Below are 19,695 nucleotides of genomic sequence, written 5' to 3' on the forward strand. Positions count from 1 at the left end.
TCCACTTACCAAAAGCATGACTCTGGACAAGTCACCATTCTGAGTCTCGTCTTCTTCATTTTGCTTTCAGGAGTAAAGATAATGTATATCATGAAGCAACGAGCAAGAACTCTGGCCAGACATAGCAACAAATAAATGGGAGCTATTCTGGCTGGTGCCATAAATAATGAATCATATTAAGAAATGCCTGCAAATATATCCATGTTCTTCACAAGAAAAATGGGCTTTTTGTTCCTAATAAGATCCAGGTTGCTTCACAGAGCCATTTTGGGAACTTTAATTATAGAAGTTTGAAAATAAAAAATTCACCACAAGTTGGGTATAAATCCCCCCAGAGCAGGGATTGTGCTCACCTCATTCTCTCTAACAAAGTCTACTACCTTAGAAGACACAAGATACCTAATAAATACATTTTGGGCTTTTAGGGGTTTTTGGGGTGGGTAACAGAGGAAAAATAATGCACTAAGAGCCTCAGAACCATTTGCATAGAACTGTTTAGTGCAGAAACTGCCAAGACCCAGCCAGCCTGCTAAATGGAGCCACCTGGGGTGCTCCAAATAGTTTGCAGTGTCAAAATGCCCTGAAACGAGTCGGGATAACCATGCCTCTGGTCCCAGAGGCTACCTATGGGGACTGAAGATGCTGCAAAGCCCAGAGGATTCTGGGAATTCTCTGAGGACCCTTCTATAAGTCCAGGGCTCCTGAGCTGAAAGATGGTATATTTCTGTGCCATGAGCCCCAAGACAGAACTTAAGCCCCATACCTACCACACAGTCCCACTCACCCACCCCACACTTCAATACCAAGGAGTCATTAATAACCTCTTCTTTTTTTTTTAAGATTTTATTTATTTATTTGAGAGAGAGTGAGCAAGAGAGAGAGAGCACAAGCAGGGACAGAGGGAGAAGAGAAGCAGACTCCCCGCTGAGCAGGGATCCTGACACGGGGCTCGATCCCAGGACCCTGGGATCATGACCTGAGTCAAAGTCAGATGCTTAACCAACTGTGCCACCCAGGCACTCCATTAATAACTTCTTCAGGCTAATTTTCCTATGATATGAAATGGGAGGTAGGGGATAAGGCAAGAAAATGGTACCTTTCAGCTACAAAACAGAATTAAGTCTAAAACCTCCACTGAACACGTAATGTTTTCAACAAATATTAACAACAAAAACAACCATCATGAGGACACAGTGAGAATAAATTATAAGACTTAACATACAGGAGTGAAGCAAAAGTGCTCTCAGATCCTCAGAAATAGGTGTTGTATGAATACAAGTTACTAATTTGGTTTTTAAAGCATTTGGGGCCATTTTTAGTTCCAACTCGTGGTTGATGAATGGGAGGCAAATGAAATGATGTGCTCCACTAAATCGTATTTATAGCATTTACCTCTTTGTAAAATGGTTCCATCTTTCAAGCACTTAAAAATTATAGAAGATAGCTAGATAGATATAAAGATAATCATTATATCAAAATCCTAAGAACACTGAAATCACCAGTAATGTATTTATATGGATCTGAAAGTTACTTCTCACCTGCTGCTGCATTCATAGCTAAAGCTGTAAAATTAAGTTAGTACTAGTCTTTTCCAGGACCCAACACTGGTAATGCCCATGTCTTTCTCAGCTTGAAAAACACACACAATCTAATTTAACTCTGATTGACAAAGAAGAGAAAAGACAAAAAAGACTGCCAGGAATAGTTAAAGTAAGACAATCTGAGTTCCTAAATTTAATATGCAATAGGCATATAAATACAAAAATCTAACACTTCAGGAAAAGTATTTGCAACTAAATTACCTACACTGTGTGCACAAGGCCCTCAAAATAGTGTGTAGGAATCCCTATAGCCCACCTGTAATGCCATAGAATAAATCTTCCATTGTTATTGAGAGATTGTGTGTACTGCGGGAGGAAGAGGCCTTTATTTATTTTATTTTAAGACAAATACAGACATTTCACGGTAGTATTTGCATAAGATCAACAGGAAATTTCAAAGCAATTTTGTGCTTGTGCTTCTGTGTTTGGTCCCTGCATGCTATTCTCTGCCATTCTAAACCATTGGGGAAAGACTGGAAATCACTAGTATGCTAATTCTCTCGCTCAGAGGAGACAAAAATAAATAAATAAATAAATAAAACATGGGGAAAGACAGAGGCAATCAAGGCCAGCTATAAAACAGGGTGGAGGGGCGGGGGGATGAGCCCTCACTGAACAATGCACTTCTGGCTCTCTCGTTCTCTCCACTGGGACAAAGGCCGACACTTCGGAGGTGGAGAACAAGAGTAACTAGGCAAGCCATTACGGGTGTGGATTGAAAAAAATTCTCTTCCCCCAAGAGAATGTGGCTTTACACCAGCATATTAGATCAGAAAGTGCAAACACAATAATTAACAGTGAATCCTGATACTTCAACACACCAGAAAAGGGTGTCACTCCAGCGTGACATGGGAAATAGGAGGAATAAATTAAAGTAGTCTTCGGTGATGCTGGACAGCTCCTTGGGGGTTACAGTGGCAGCCCAGGAGAGCTAATCAAGTACTCCAAACACCTCTGGAAGCTTGAGAAAACTGATGAAGGCTGATACCACACCAACAACGAGGGGCAGCTGCAAGCACAGAGTGGGGGCCCTGTCTATATATGAATCTAAAATAACGACCTCCATGCTAAACAAACACCTTCATATTCCCTGCTCTGATTTGAGAACAGAACTTTGAATTCACCTTCCTCAATTTCTGCTGTCTGGGAATAAACCAGCTGCCGTGGTTTCTCCACCACCGTAACACATGCTACGCCCAGTGTTACTTTTCTTCCCCACATGTGATTCCAACAATCAGCACGCTCCAGGGCTGAACCCCCGCCTTGTGTGGCAGCATTTTCTAGGGCACACCCCCGTAGGCTACCACCCCCAGTGTATTTTGTTTAATTATGAAACCTCTTTCTAGAAACCCTGTAATTCTCCCAAGAGTCAAAGTAATTGGTAGAAATTAGACATGAAGAGACACAAGGCCACTTAAAGAGGACACTTTCGATTATAATTTTTAAAAGAACTTTCTTTTTAGTTCCAGTATAATTTTGTACTTTCCCAATTTTGCCCTTTTCAAATGCCAAAGAAAATGCTCATGTTATCTTGTGGGCTGTAAAAAAAAAAAAAAAAAGCAATGTAATGCATTTGTACTCCACTTAAGGTCCACAAAGATTTCCTTTCCTTTGAATGCCATCCTTTGGATGTTTTTAAAAAGGAAAAAAAGAGTAAAAAATAACATATATATATATACCCTTGTGGCAAATTACTTTTATTTGGACAATGAAAGGATCGTGTGTGTGTGTGTGTGTGTGTGTGTGTGTGTATTCCATTCCTTGGGGTCCATGCTGTGTGGCTGCATTATCAAGATGCACTTTCTGGTACTGGTAAATATGTAAACCAAAGACAGATCCATTTTGCAGTGAATTTATGATCTTTTTCATGAATGATGGTAGCAAAATTCCAGGGTATAGTTTTACTCCACTCAATTCAGGAAAATTGTATTAAGAAACACCTACTCACCACCTGGCACTCTAAGCAAGAAATGGGAATCCAAAGATGAAAGAAGATTTAGCAAGGGGGAGAAGGGGTGGGCAGACATAGACAAACAATTACAAGAGAGTCTGAGAAGTCTAATGATTGTTGTGTGTGAAAGGAGAATAGACAGCTCAAAGGGTGAATGATTAACTCCAGCAAAATAAGCATCATACAGAAATATTAAAGATTCCAAGCTGGTAGCCAGTGGAGTGGGTTAGGGCTACATAATGTTAAAGGCCTACCTTGGAGATACTGTGGATTTGGTTTCAGACCATTGCAATAAAGTAAATAGTACAATAAAGCAAGTCAAATGAATTCTTTGGTTTCCCAGTGTATAGCAAAGATATGTTTTACACTATACTGTAGTCCACTAAGTGTGCAATATCATCATGTCTAAAAACACAAAGTACATACCTTAATTAAAAAATACTTACTGCTAGAAAATGCTAACCATCATCTGAGTTTTTAGTTAGTCCTAATCTTTTTGCTGGTGGAAGGTTTTGCCTTGATGTTGATGGCTGCTGACTGATCAGGGTGGTGGTTGCTGAAGGCTGGGGTGGCTGGGGCAATTTCTTAAAATAGGACAACAATGAAATCTGCCACATCCATTCACTTGTCCTTTCACAAATGATTTCTCTGTAGCCTGTGATGCTGTTTGATAGCATTTTACCTACAGAAGAACTTCTTTCAAATTGGAGTCCTTCCTCTCAAACCCTTTATCAACTGCTGCTTTATCAACTAAGTTTATGTGATATTCTCAATCTTTTGTCATTTGAATAGTCTTCCCAGCATCTTCACCAGTGGTAGTTTCCATCTCAAGGGACCACCTTCTTTGCTCATCCATAAGAAGTGACTCCTCATCCATTAGTCTTATCGTGAGATTGCAGTAATTCAGTCACAGCTACAGGCTTCACTTCTAAGTCTAGTTCTCTTGAGTTTCCACCACATCTGTATTTATCTCCTCCACTGAAGTCTTGAACCTCTCAGTCATCCATGAGTGCTGGAATCAACTTCTAAGCTCCTGCTAATGTTGATATCTTGACCTGTTTCCATGAATCACAATGTTCTTAATGGCATCTAGAATGATGTATCCTTTCCAGAATGTTTTCAATTGGCTTTGCCCAAATCCATCAGGTGAACCACAATCTCTGGCCGCTAGAGCCTTACGAAATGTATTTCTTAAATATAAAGTCGAAACTATTCCTTGATCCATGGGCTGCAGAATGGATATTGTGTCAGCAGGCACAAAACAACATTAATCTCATTGTACATCTCCATCAGAGCTCTTGGGTGACCAGGTGCATTATCAATGAGCAGTCATATTTTGGAAGGAATCTTTCTTTTTTTCTGAGCAGGAGGTCTCAGGAGTGGGCTTAAAATATTTGGTAAACCATGTTATAAATAGATGTGCTGTCATCCAGGCTTTGTTGTTCCATGTATAGAGCAGGCAGAGTAAATCTAGCATAACTCTTAAGGGACCTAGGATTTTCAGAATGGTCAGTGAGCACTGGCCTCAACTTAAAGTTATTGGCTACATTACCTCCTAACAAGAGAGTCAGTCTGTTCTTTGAAGTTTGGCAGCCAGGCAATGACTTCTCTCTAGCTGTGAAAGTCCTAGTTGGCATCTTCTTCCAATAGGAGGTACTTTCGTCTACATTGAGTATCTGTTTAGTGTAGACACCTTCATTAGTTATCTTAGCTCGATCTTCTGGATCACTTGCTGCAGCTTCTTCATCAGTACTTGCTGCTTCCCCTTGCACTTTGATGTTATGGAGCCGGCTTCTTCCCTTAAACCTCATGAACCCACCTCTGCTGGCTTCAAACTTTTCTTCTGCAGCTTCCTCACCTCTCCCAGCCTTCACAGAATTGAAAAGAGTCAGGACCTTGCTCTGGACTAGGCTTTGGCTTAAGAGAATGTTGTGGCCAGATTGATCTTCTATCCACACCACTGAAAACTTCTCCATATCATCAATAAGGCTGTTTCACTTTCTTATCATTTGTGTGTTCACTGGAGTGGCACTGATAATTTCCTTCAAGAACTTTCCTTTGCGTTCACAACTTGGCTAACTGTGTGGTGCAAGAGGTCTAGTTTTCAGCCTGTGTTGGCTTTCAACATGGCTTCCCCACTAAGCTGAATCATGTCTAGTTTTTGATTTAAAGTGAGAGACATGCAACTCCTTTTTTTTTTTTTTTAAGATTTTATTTATTTATTTGACAGAGAGAGAGAGACAGCGAGAGAGGGAACACACAGGGGGAGTGGGAGAGGGAGAAGCAGGCTCCCCGCTGAGCAGGGAGGCCGATGTGGGACTCGATCCCAGGACTCTGGGATCATGACCTGAGCCAAAGGCAGACGCTTAACAACTGAGCCACCCAGGCGCCCCTCGACTCCTCCTTTCAGGTGAACACCTAGAGGCCACTGCAGGGTTAGTAACTGGCCTGATTTCAATACTGCTGTATCTCCAGGAGTAGGGGGGCCCAAGGAGAGGGAGAGAAATGGGGGAATGGCCAGTTCGTGGAGTAGCCAAAACACACTTTTATCTATTAAATTCACTGTGTCATATGAGTGTGGTTCATGGTGCCCCATAACAATTACAATGGTAACATCAAAGATCACTGACCACAGTCTATAATAACAATATAATAATAACGAAAATGTTTGAAATATTGCAATACCAAAATGTGACACAGAGACACGAGGTGAACAGCTGTTGGAAAAATGGCATTGACAGACACAGGATTGCTGCACACCTTCATTTTGTAAAAAAATGCAGTATCTGAGAAGCACAATAAAGCAAGGTAAGGCTGTATTTTGAAAAAAAAAGTGAGGCAGTGTTTTAAAAAAGACAAGTTTTCCCATAAAAATCCAGATTTCTGGCTTTTCTTGAAAAAAGGTACAAGATCTGGTGACAACTGGCAACAACAGGGCAGAGTTAGGCACCGGCTCTCTGACACCCATGAGTCCCCACCCAAGGTCCTGGCCCCTGGAGGCGTCTGAGCGTGCAAGCCGTATCTTAAAAAAAAAGGCAGTCTTCAAGATTTGAGATTCCCCAAACGGGAATAAGGGGGAAAGGCTGGGCACTTTCTGATATTTGCTTTCCTGGAAATAAAACAGCCCAAAGCCAAAAGTACCGTCCCTTACTGCATCACTTGATGCTGGGCGGCCGGAGCTGACTCATCTAGCAATCTGTGCTGCTCGTAAGTCCTCGGGAGTACAGCTTGCCGATGCGGTCTGAGAGGAAAAACTGCTCCGACTCCAAGCATATGGTCAATTTGGAACTGAGCAGCTCACTTAGCACAGCTTTCGGCAAGCCGCTGCGTCTCTTCTCAGAATTACTAGAGGCATCTGGTATAGAGAACAAGGATCACAACGGGCTGGGCTCAGTCAGCAACACAGACGTGGGCCTGTCCTCATGGGCTCGCCATGGCTTCCCACAGCCTGCCACGGCCTCACTGAGCTCAGACTTCTCTCCTGGCTCCTGCCTGCCCAGCAGACACCTGCCACTGGACCTCCTGCCCCCAGCAACTGCCCGCAAATACAATGCAACCAAACTGATGCCATTCACATTCCTTCTGCGGTGGCTACTGCCCGTGCTCCACCCAAGTCCCCTCCCAAACCCCTCCTGGCTCAGTGTGTCCCCCTGGGTTCTGCACGCTTCCCTGTCTTCCTTGGCTATTGGAATGCCTTTCCGGGATGTGCCCTAGACCTGGGAAGTGGCTGAGGCAGCTCGTGGCAAATGGCTGCTGGGTGCAGGAGTGTGAAAGCCGGTTCCCAGCCTCAAGGTGGACTCACTGCTCCCCGCGGAATCAGGCCAAGACTGACACCATACCCTTGCTGGCTTCCTCCCTGCCCTGTCCTATGTCCCTATTGAGGCTTCCTGGGAACACTTCCTTGATGATCCTCTCAGGATCTGCTTCTGGGAAACCCCACCAAGACACAGCCCTTCTCCATGCCCTCCCGCCCTCCTCCAGTCAGCCTTCCCAGCCATGGGAGTCAAAAGTGCACTCCTATTTTGATTCTTCCTCTTCCTTCAAGCTATCCCTTTGCAGCTAAATGTTAAATCCACTGTTCCCCCCCCATCAGTCGCATCTCCCATCCAACTCTGCTTAACCTCCCCCTGCAGCCTACTTGAGTCACCCACCAGCTCCCTCCCTCACTGACTGTGTTTTCTTGGCCTCCACTGTCTTCCCTCTTAGCTTCCCCTCTTTGGCTTTCAAAACTCAGCACTTCTAAGGGTTGTTCCTCCAAAACAAAAATATTGCAATGGTTCCTCACTGACCTCAGGATAAATTCAAACTTCTTAGCCCAGCTGTGAGAGGCCTCCCGATCCAGGCACCTCATGCCTCTTCTCCCTGCTTCCCTCTGATTTGTGCTCCGGTCACCCCACACCATCCATGGTCTGCTTTTCAGGGCTCGGGGCTCCCCCGGGCCAGTCCCCCTGCCTGGGAGACCCTCCTCACCACTGGTTTCCCTGTTCAAATCCACCATCATTCTAGACCCAGAGCAAAAGGGGGTCACGGAGCTTCCTTCTGTAAAGCACCCCCATTAACAAATTCTGGGTCAGAGGTGAAAACCAAGACCTATAGATTTAGCTGGGCATTCACATCATTTACATCATACATATTTGACAACCGCTCCCCCCCTCCCCCAGTAGATGAGTTTCTTGAGAGCTGAGAGCTCTTTAGGGTCATCTTTGCATAGTGAAGCTACACCACACATTTATCTTAAACAAATCTCACTGAAAGAGAGGACCGTTTGCCACTTAAAACGGAGTCAGTTGTTCTAGTCAACAGGCAGATGTGTCCCAGAATGGACATGAGGCAGGAGGCGAGAGATCCTGTTCCCTCCACCTCAGTTCCCACCAACGCCTATCCAAGTGCAATACCTCACCCCCTGAGGTGCGATTCTAAGGAACACTCACTCTAAACCAAACCAGCTTACTTCCCCACGGGGTTCATTGCTGGAAACACCAATCTGATCTCGTCTTGAAGGAAAACATGCATCGGTCAGGGAGAGAAATGCTCCAGTACTACATTTCATGGGCAAGTAAAGAGATTTTCAAGAGCAGCTTTCATTATATGCATTTTCCACCTTCCACAAGGGTTTCCGCATCCCACCCCTTGCATCAGCAGCAGCTCCTCTGTGCGCCCCACCCCCTCACCCGAGGCCAAAGGGCACCCGATGAATGTCCACAGGGTTCACAGATGTTGTGGTCCCCTGTACCATATAAGGCGATATCCCAGGGGACCTTCAACCCATTAGTGATGAAAAACACATCACAGACACCCTGAACCGGCTCTACGTGTGAACAATGACAATACAACTGCTGAAAAATGGAGCAGCACAGTGCGTTTTTGTATTCATGCCTACACCCATAAAACGGCCTAGAATTAAACCCACACTCATGAAAGAGCAGAAGTAACATGTTAATAAGTGACTTCTCTTAGCCATCAAGTTTTGAGATCTTTGGCAACTCATTCTAAGGAAAACTGCCCGAAAAACATGAAGGACAACTTCACTGTACTTAGACTTCAGAGTAAATGAAACAACACTAACTATACTGTCTGTTAAAATTCGCTAAGTGTTCTAAAGAAAGAGTTTCGGGAAAGTAGTACAAACTCTCTTCCTACTTATTCATTAAATATTTCAAATCCAGCTCTTCCTTCCTCAGTCAGTTTTCAAGTAAATTCAACACACCGAGGATCAAGAACAATTTGTACTAGGAGTGTGGGTTGGCCTGACATCTTAAAATGAAATGGCAGTTATCAGATTTTTTAAGAAAAGGGATCAGGTAATTTTTCATGGATTTAAGTAAAGTTCGTCAAAATGGTACAGGGCTCAAAGGAATGTTATTGCACAGAGCTTTTGGGGTGACTCATTAGTAAACCAGTCCGACTGTCAACAGTGCTCTCAAATGATCCAAACTCCACCAGGAGACACTGCATTATAAGACCTAAATAAACTCTTCCTGCCTCATGCACATTACTCCTATTTTTGCCCCCAAAGAAATCAGGACCAAGTTAAAAGCTCCTTCCTCCAGAAACATTTCCTTTGTTTCCTTTCCAGGCGCAGGTGACTTCTCCTTTTCCCACGGCATAAGGTGCATGCCTTATTTTCTCAGTTAAATCACAGGTATCTAGAAGGCAAGCTCCATTGTCCAGTTGAAACTTGCACCCTCCACCTCCCCACCGAGTAGAGCTCCTAGCAAAATACCTTACAAAGAGTAGAATTCAGTAAGTGTTTGCAAAGTAATGAGTGAGGGAGTGAATGTAAGCTTGTATGGTTCTCTTCTTTTTCCTGGTCTTGCTACAGATCCCAAAGGCCAGTTATTTGCTAAAAACTTTATGTTCACCTTTCAAACATATTGAGGTTCCTATCCAAGTTTGAAGTTGTCATCCCATGATAATTCTTGCAAATGAACTTTATTTGGACTGATAGTACTCTAACAAGTGTCCAGTTAGAAAATATTAACCAGGCATTGACTTCCTCTTTGACAGCTAAATCATTTCATTTAACAGCAACTACAGCTGTCAGAACTTTGGCAGACTTTGTGAAAAATAACATTTTAACAGTCTTTATTAAAAATTAATCACATATTTCCCTTGTTTCGTCTCTACCACATAAACTCCCCTACCGATATAAAAAAAGCTCTGTTGTTTTTTGTTTATTTATCTTTAATAGTGTGGGGTCTTTTCCTCGGGATGCAAAAACACATGGTTACTACGTTTGCTAGGAGAGAAAATGCCTGTCCCTTAAAATGATATTGTATAATGACTCTGCTTCCCACCACCGCTCCTCTCACCCAATGCTAATGGGGAATGGAAGTGGGGGAAAATCTCTTGGTCATTTTTGCCTCATTATCACGACAAATGAACAAGCTTTAGCAATTTCCTTTAAAAAAACAAACGCAACAGGGTGAGGGGTGAGAGCAGTTTCAAAGATTTGGCACAAAGTTATCCAAGGGATTTCTTTCTCTGAATCTGCTTATTAAGAACCTGGAATGTTCCTTAAAGCCATCCAGCAGTATGTAGACCCCAGGCACTGTAGACTAGAGTGAACTTAAAGCCAAGGAGAATGCCATCTTCTCTTTCTTGAAAACCCTCCTGCACACTCATGTCTCATTCTTAATGGCTTGACCCATTTTCCTTTCCTGGAAAGTAAGTTCATTAACTCAGGGACTGTCCTCAGTGGAAGTGAAAAAAAAAAAAAAAATAACCCTATTGAACACTTCAGCTCCACTGCTGGCTGGTTATGGACTAGTCCCAAAAGTGACAGTTCTTAATCCTTAAGAGGAGCTTTCTCACCCACTTCGATCTGATCAGATCATTGAGAATTAGTTCAGGCCTTGCAAATCACTCAGTACCAGAAAAATCTACTAATGTGTCCCTGACACTGCAACACTCCCTGGCAGCTAGGTGCAGCATAGAACATGGGCCCTCCAGCCAGGAGCCCTCTGTTCCTTCTCACCTTTATCAGTATGCAAAACTCTCCCTAGCAGGGAAGGGGCGATCCCCAGTAGTGTTGGTGAGTGTCAGGCATGGAGCCGGACAAGAATTAGTCAGGTCCTCTCACCCTTGCTACTCTAAGTGTGATCTATGGACCAGCAGCATTGCTATCATCTAGGAATGTGCTGGAAGTGCAGAGTCCCAGGCCCAACCGCAGACCTGCTGAATCAGACTGCACTAGAACAACATCTCTAGGAGATGAATAGGAGGCATATCAAAGTTTGAGAGGTGCTACTCCCTAGCAAAAAAAAAGAAAAAAAAAAAACACATCTTCACATTTAGAGTCAAATTCATTTATGATGTGCTGACTTCATGCCAAATCCCATCCTAACATCACCTGTGGTAGAATTACACTGAGGGATACTCTTGTGACCAAAGTGGACGCTCCCCTCTAAACATCAAGTCCAATGGAATGATGAAAGAAGCAGAAACACTGATGTCCAGTGAATGCCTCGCGAAAGGTACATTGAAGGTACATGGCAGGTTGGTTTTATTTTGTTTCTTTTCTGAAATTCTGACTTACTTGAGACTCTTGAGTGGTAAAATGGAGGAAAGTGGAATAATGAAATTACTACCTCATCTAAAAATCAAAGATATCTTCCCCGCTTTTTTCATAAAGGGGTTGTCCACAGAATCATGGGGGGCAAGAACACAGGAAGTATTTCACATCAGGGTTCACATGGGAGTCAGCCTGCCTGGGACCAGTCAGAGCTCTGCTTGCTGCCATTTGTGTGACCTTGATAAACAAGTCAACATCTGGGCCTCAGCTTCCTTACCTTTAAAATGGAAATAAAAAGGGTACCTTTTTCAAAGGCTGCTTATGAGAATGAAATGATACCTGGAAAGCCCAGCATATGGTAAGCACTGCATACGGGTGACCTATGATAATCACGCATACCCTGTGTGTCAGTATAAAATCTAAAATCACCGTGGCTCCCACAGTAATTTCCTCTGGTGATTGACCTGGATATAGCAAATCCACATCAAGAAATGAATATTCAAAAAAGACAGACTTGAGAAAAGTTTCACTCTACAAAAACCATGGTAATTCTGGACGTTAGCAAAGGTGTCCGCCGTCTTTCACTTCAAATTCCAACACAGGCTGACTCGGACTGAGAGCCCAGAGCTTGATCAGCCATGAAGAAATGAACGCTATTGGCCAGGAAGGAGGAGCCCGTCTTAGTCACCCAGGTGTCCCTGTGAGCTCACAAGCCAGATGTCTGTCTACCAGGCAAAGTAGCTTTTAAAAAGAGAGAAAGAGAAGCAGTCACTCTGCGCTCTCTCTTTTTAAACTATAGCGGAAGCTGTCATTCCTCCCATGATGGTTGGCCGAAGGACAGATCTGATTTTTTTGCCAGACTTTATTTCAAAATAAAACACAAAAACATATCGTGCTTACTATCCCACCTTCGTTGTTTTTTTTTTTAATCACTTAAAATTAATACTACTCCTTTTGCGAAACCAACCTCCAACTCTCTTTTCCTAATTAGACCCAATAAAAACATAAGAATAAGCATTCAACCGGACAAGCCATACTGAAAACATCCTCAAAGCCTTGAAAATTAAAATGAAGACAAATCAGTCAAAGCACTTGATTCAAGTGGGTTTTATTTCTCCTCCCAAGTGACTGACAGAACATACGGTAAGTTTAAAATATCCAAGTACTTCTGGAGTTTGGAGGAAGATAATAAGTTTGTATATAGCCTTCAAAAAAACAGTGTGTTTTGTAGCCTTGCATTTCAGATTAACAGTATGATACTTTCACCAGCTGCATATTCTAGGAGTACACCTCTTCAGAGGAGGCATCTTTCTAATTGAGTGTAATCCAATAAATTAAAAGAGGGTCAGGATATAATATGGAAATCTCTACTCATGCAGTCGGGTGTGGACAGTTCGCAGGACACTGTGAAACTTCTCTCTGGTTGTCTATCACTTTGTCTTACCCTGTCAGAGGGCAGAGGCCCTGGGGACACCATGAAAATTTCAAATATATTCTCTACCCCCAGTCTTCTCACTTCCCCTCCTCCATTCAACACGCATCAGCCACCTCACAATGCGAAGCTAACGGTTCATCTCAGAGGACTCACCTGTCAGTTTTCTTGATCAGGATGGCCCTGAAGATGTGCTCGAGGGGTGTCTTCTCCCGCTCATGGGTCGGCTGAACGAAGGGGTGCAGGGCCACTAGTGAGAAGCCCTGCTGGTACAGCTCCAGGAGCTGGGCGGGCAGGTCGTGCAGGGAGGCCAGCCTCACCGCCGAGGACCTCGGGAGCTCAGCTGGAGGTGGAGAGAGGAGAGGTTTATCAGGGACGCAAAAAAAGGGCCCACCCTCCCCCATCCAAGTCCCTCTCCCCTTGCCCTTGCAGACCTCCAGATCACTTCTTACTAAGGATGAGTTTACTCCTGTCTTAACTACTGTCGTCAAAGAGAACTTAAAAAAACAGCAGATTATTTTCCAACTCATCCAAAGGTGTTGCTAATTGGATATTTTAAACCTAGAGTCAATCTTCTCAGAGATCACATTGGAAAAGTCATTTCCACCCCCTCAAAAATAAAAAAAGAAAGAAAAGGAGGAGGAGGAAAAAATGACAACTGCATGCAAATATAAAATTCCCAGGTGGCAACACAGCATTGACAACTTCAGAAGACAAACTGGAACAAAATTTCTGTGACATTTAAGACAAAGGGGTAATTTCCTTAATTCGCAAAAAAAATCACTGAAAGAGAGAAGAAGGAAAGAGGAAGGAAAGGGGAGGGGAGGTCAAGGGAGGGAGGGAAGGGCAAGGGAAGGAAGGGAAGAGAGGGAAAGACAAAATATACTAAGAGGCAATTGCCTAAAAAACACAAAAAGCTAATCAATATCTGAAAAAAACACCCAAATTAACTCCACATTAGAACTATGCAAAACACATATTTTTCACCTACTGAATTATTTTAGATTTGGATTTAAAACAATTTTTTGAGAAGGACAGACGAGAATCAAAAATCAAAAGGTGTAAGCAAATACACAGTTAAAAGTGTACATCCCAGCCCTATCCCCCTTCAGACTTTTTCCCTAGAGGCAATCAGTATTATCCACTTTTTGTATACACATTAACAACTGCTGAATTCATATACAAGTAAAAATGTCTATATATCTCCCTCCCTTTTTATATAAATTGTAGCATAGTGTTACACATATGGCTTTTTGCTAATTTTCATCAATTCACAGTATACTTTTCTTAGAAACCATTCAATAGCAGCACACAGAGCTTTTTCTCATTCTTCTGACAGACACACAGTGTTCCAGTGTATGATGTACCATAGGTTATTCAAACTTTTGCTTTTATAAGTAATGCTGATGAAAAATATCGTTCCTACATAATTTCACACGTGTGCACATACAGTACATCATACCTAGGAATTCCATACCTAGGAATTTGCTGGGCCAAAGATAAAAGCATTGTAATTTTTTCAGATACGGCCAGATTTCTTCCACAGAGTAGCATGGATTTACCTCCTATCCGTGATGTATAAAGGTATTCCTTTTTCCATGCTCTGGCTAATCTCGTAGTGAAAAAATGATTCCTACAGTGGTGATTTGTATTTCTCTATGTAACTTGTATTTTTTCTTATTGAACATTTCATGTTTAAATACTATCTGTGTCACCTTTTCTATTAACTGTTCATAATCTTTGCCTAGTTTTCTACTGGGTTATCGGTCCTTTTTTCTATTGGTTTGTAGAAACTCTTTATATATTAGGAAATTTACATCTTTAGGAAATTGCAATAGCTTTCCCCAATTTATTGTCTTTTGACTTTGCATAAGCTGCGTTTTATCATGAAGAATTTTTTTTTGTGAAGCTGAATTTCTCAATCTTGTCTTCAATGACTTCTGAGTGTTGGGTCATAGCAGAGAGATTTGGGATTATAAAACAATTCTCCTGTTATTACATATTTCATTTTTTGGATATGAGTCTTTGATCCAATTTGTAACCTATGCAGTATGAATTCAACATTCCACCCCCTTTCCCTTATTAATTTGAGATGCCAATTTTATCATCTATTATATTCCTGAATATATTTAAGTTTATGATTGTGATCCATTAACCTGTATTAACAATTTTAGTGTTAAGTTTTAATATCTGGTCAGGCTATTTCCTGTAACTTCCTATCTTCTTGTTTAGTTTCTGAATCTTCCTGTTTAGTTTCTGAATCTTCCTGTCTATTCTTTATTTTTTTTCCGAGTGGTCTTTCAAACCAGTTCATCAAACCCTCCTTCTAAAAATAATCTCATTGATATTATTGAATCGTGTTCAAATTATAGCTTAACTGAAGGTGAAACGCTATTTTCATCATACCACAAGTTCCTGTCCAAGTACAAGGCATAATTTTTGTTTATTCCAGACTTCTTTGGGGTCCCTCAGGCACATATTAAAGTTTTCTTCACACAGATATTGTACCTTATCAATTTTATTCCTATTTATTTTTACTGCTATTGGAATAATAGATTTTGTTTTCTTTTTACTTCTATGATACCCATTGCGGGCAAGAATGTTGGGGAAACAGGCATGCTCTTCATGGCTGAGGGGGTGAACTTCTCTGGAGGGCAATATGGTGTTTGCCTTCAAACCCAAAAGTATACACACCCCTTGTCCAACAACCCTGCCCCTGGATGTCATGCCTATGGCTGGACTCATAGATGTTTTTCCAGATATACAGACAAAGACACTCACTACAGGGTTGTTCATATAGCAAAAACCTGGAACCAAATAGTTCTTCATTGGAGGGCTGGATAGCTAAACTCTGGGACACCCCAGTGATGAATTCTATGGGCCATTTAACAAGATTAAGATAAACCTGTTAGGTGCTGATGGAAATGTATCCAAGATAAATTACTAAGTTAAGAGGCAAGGTGTCTAACAGTGTTTATGATAGTCTTGTATAAAAATAATTAGAAAGATAGATAATCTCTTTGAGAATAAAATTTTTTTCTGAAAGAAATCACAAAAACATGACTATTGGATAAGGCTAGAGCATAGAGAGAAGGATGGAAAGGTAGTTTTTATTTTGTATTTGCAGTACTATTACCATCCACAGGGGTCACTGGGTGGAGGGTTTATGAGACATTTTAAGTTTCTTATTTATATGTAAAAACATTACTTCAAAGTGTCTTACGTATTTTAAAAAATAATGTGTTATTTTAAAACACAAACTCTCGAGGCACCTGGGTAGCTCAGTTGGCTAAGCATCCAACTCAGGTCATGATCTCAGGCTCCTGAGATTAAGCCCTGCGTGGGGGCAGCTCAGCACAGGGTCTGCTTGTCCCTCTCCCTCTGCTCCTCTCACTGCTGGTGCACGTGCGAGGGGGTGCACTCGCTCTCTCAAATACATAAAGAAATAAAATCTTAAAAATAAATAAATAAAACACAAAAAACAAAATCTAGGGCTACTTAAGAATACTACTTAACATCAGCGGGGCGCCTGGGTGGCTCAGTCGGTGAAGCGACTGCCTTCGGCTCGGGTCCTGATCCCGGGGTCCCGGGATCGAGCCCCGCATCGGGCTCCCTGCTCGGCGGGGAGTCTGCTTCTCCCTCTCCTGCTCCCCCTGCTTGTGTTCCCTCTCTCGCTGTGTCTCTCTGTCATATAAATAAATAAAATTAAAAAAAAAATGCTACTTAACATCAGCTACTGTAGCTCTCACTTCCATACATCATGCAAGAAATTTACAGGAAAAAAAATCTATAACAATGATTCACTCTAAAACAGTGTCCAGCATCCTGGGGAAATCTCCATTAATAACAGTGACAAATAGCAGATTGGCCAGAAAAGTAGGAAAGAATGCAGTCTTTCCCCTTGAAGGGTACTTTCTGGATATGCTGCTATACAAAAAAAAATCTAAAGACAAGTCTGGTAAAGAATGCTGAGCCCCTCCAAATTCCCATGCACACCAAGTACCTCCTTAGACCCAGGCAAGGGGACCCCCTACCTTGGACCCCCTGTGTGCTCCTTGGTCCACCAGCGGCAGCAGCATGGAGGAATTCATTAGAAATGGAGACTCTGGGGCCCCACCTCAGACCTGCTGAATCGGAATCTGAGTGATCTACACCTTCACAAGCCCTCCAGGAGACTCTGAGGCTGAGAACTACTCTCTAGAGGGTTCCTTTGGCCCTCCTCCAGCCACTCTCCTCTCCTCTCCCCTCCTCAGGGAAGGAAACCGGGGACCTAAGGACATGCACCCACCCGTCACCCACAGCACAACCTCACACAGCCAAGAGCCTGGAATTCCCTGCCCTGACAGCCCCTGGCCCACTACGGGGGCCTGCAGCAAGGGTGGATGATGCCCCCACTGCTCACCCCCAGGCCCCAGGCAGGATGGAGACTAGGGCACGATACTGTCATACGAGCAGAATTTAAGGGGCACCAAAAACTCAGTAAGCAAGATAAATAACAATGTAATGCGATATGTTAAAAAATAAGAATTCATGCAAAGTCCTAATGAACAAAATATCAAAACTTTTAATAAAGATGGGATCAGTCTTACTGATTTCTCCTTTTTCTTAAGCTCCAATACGGCTTTAGCACAGCACTTTATTGATCGCATCTTTTTATGTTGCCTCGCCTGCCTCACCCTAGTGCTGGCTCAGGCCGAATATCTCTTGAACTCTCGTGCCTGAGCCTGGCAAATGATAGGAGCAGGTCTGTAGGCAGGCTGTGCCAAGGGCATGGGCAGGTTTCCTCTGCTGTCAAGGGATTACAAAGTGGCCAAACCGCACAAGCGTCCGTGTGTGTGGCATTGATGCTGGCTATTTCATTTGCAAAACCCAACAGACTTTTGGTAGGTGGGTAAGCCCTTTTTGGAGGGTAATTTCACCATGTTGATCAAACCTAAAAATACATGGTAATTTCACCATGTCGATCAAACCTAAAAATACAAGGCAGCACTAAGCTACCCTCCTCTTTGATGAAAATATACATGAAGAGCATCTGCGAATCAACCAACACGAGACCACCCACTCAGCCGGTCTCCACAGTGCAGTGGTTTGTAAATGTGTCAAGTATTTCAAAACTCTCACTGCTATACTAAAATAAGCCTTTCCTGGGATGCTGATCATTTATAGATTTGTTCCCGCTTATGCATCACGCTGTAATAAAAAAGTAAAAGCAGTCGGCGCATTGAGAAGATTTGGGATTCTAGCTACATTGCTCACTGGCATTAAGCCTGGGCACGTGAACACCCAGTTTCCTTGTTTAAAATGGACATGCTAACATCATACAGCAGCTGTAAGAGTCAAATGGGATGATGCGTGTGGAACTGACGAAGCTCCAAACTATCATGGTCAGTGGTGGTGGCAGTGGTGGATGGGGAGCTGGTCAGGGACACCGGTCAGCTGAGGCTGGTGAAGACACTATGGTGCTGGGCCACTAAATGGTTCCCTATTTCCACCCGCACGCCCTAACCTCCAGGCTTGCAAATCAGTGCACCAAAAACATGAGTCAGTCAACCACTTCATAGTTAAATGCTTCCTGAATACAACATCATACCTTTAAAATTTTTATCTTAAAATCTAAAGATGTATCTCTTGTCAAAACTCAGCAATTTTATGGCTTTAATTTTTGGTATGCATGCTGGCAAAAGAAGTCTAGCTTCATGGTTAAAAAACAAATAAAAATGAATCTCAACAATCTTGTTGCAATAAAAAAAAACGAGGCTCTTGTTGTAAATATGATTAAGGGCCTTATTTCTTGTTTCTGTTTGAACCTTCACCTTCAGAAAAACCCTAGTTCTTATAAACTGACCAATCCCCCAGTATTATTACTGGAAAAATAAAGGAAGGAATGACTTATCTGTTTGGATGGACATACCAATTGTAGCCTCTTGGTCTAATTCTCACCCCACCCACCAGGATAACCTCTCTACTATTTTAGTTTTGTAAGATTTGCCTGACTTCGTTTACACATTATGTAACCTTGGGCAAGTCATATGACTCCCACCCCATCTCCTGGGTCCATTGTTTATAAAATGAAGACCTTGGATCAGCAATTCTGAAAGGAGCTTTCAACTTTAAAATGCAATGATTTCATTATTCAATTGGAGAGTAACATCCAGTTTCTAACTAAAAAAAAAAAAATGCTATCGGATAATATAATAAATGCTTGCAAAGTGAACTCAAAGAGTTCCCCTAAACTAGAGCCAAAATGGGAATAAGGACAAACCAGAGGTGCGGGTGGGTGAGTGGAAAGATGGAGAGAGAGGCAAGAAAACAGTCTTGTTGCCACTATGGCAGAATAAAATCACTGTTGTTTATGAGGTCCCAGCCTTCTGCCCATCCCAGGCCCTAGAAAGGATTCTGCCTGCTCTGACAGTCCCTGGGAGTGTGGGAAGCTCTCCAGGGGTATTCTAGGGAAGAGACGCCTGCACAGTAGTGGGAGAGAAGATGGGTATCTTAAGAAGCATCCCTGGGGACGATGGGTTCCTCTCTTCCTAGCAGAGAGCTACAAGGACCACAGTGTGAGTTATGTGAAGTTACTTTTTGACTTCCTGGGCTTTTATTGGGACTCCATTCCAGGACTGAACCACATAAGCCACCTCATCATGTTAAAATTTCTAATTATAAGCCATTTCTAATTATAAATCTTTATATTCTGAAG

At 42.5% G+C, this 19,695-nt stretch overlaps 1 protein-coding gene across 1 annotated transcript in view; it reads right to left on the minus strand.

Moving 5' to 3' along the window:
• Positions 1-19,695, minus strand: part of RFTN1 (raftlin, lipid raft linker 1) — a 193,294-nt gene that overhangs the window by 103,255 nt on the left and 70,344 nt on the right. The window contains exon 3 of the mRNA XM_044915709.1: positions 13,155-13,341. Coding sequence (XP_044771644.1) covers positions 13,155-13,341 — 187 coding nt within the window. The remainder of the gene's footprint in view (positions 1-13,154; positions 13,342-19,695) is intronic.

This window comes from Neomonachus schauinslandi, chromosome 1 (assembly GCF_002201575.2).
Source record: "Neomonachus schauinslandi chromosome 1, ASM220157v2, whole genome shotgun sequence".
NCBI classification, from domain to species: domain Eukaryota; kingdom Metazoa; phylum Chordata; class Mammalia; order Carnivora; family Phocidae; genus Neomonachus; species Neomonachus schauinslandi.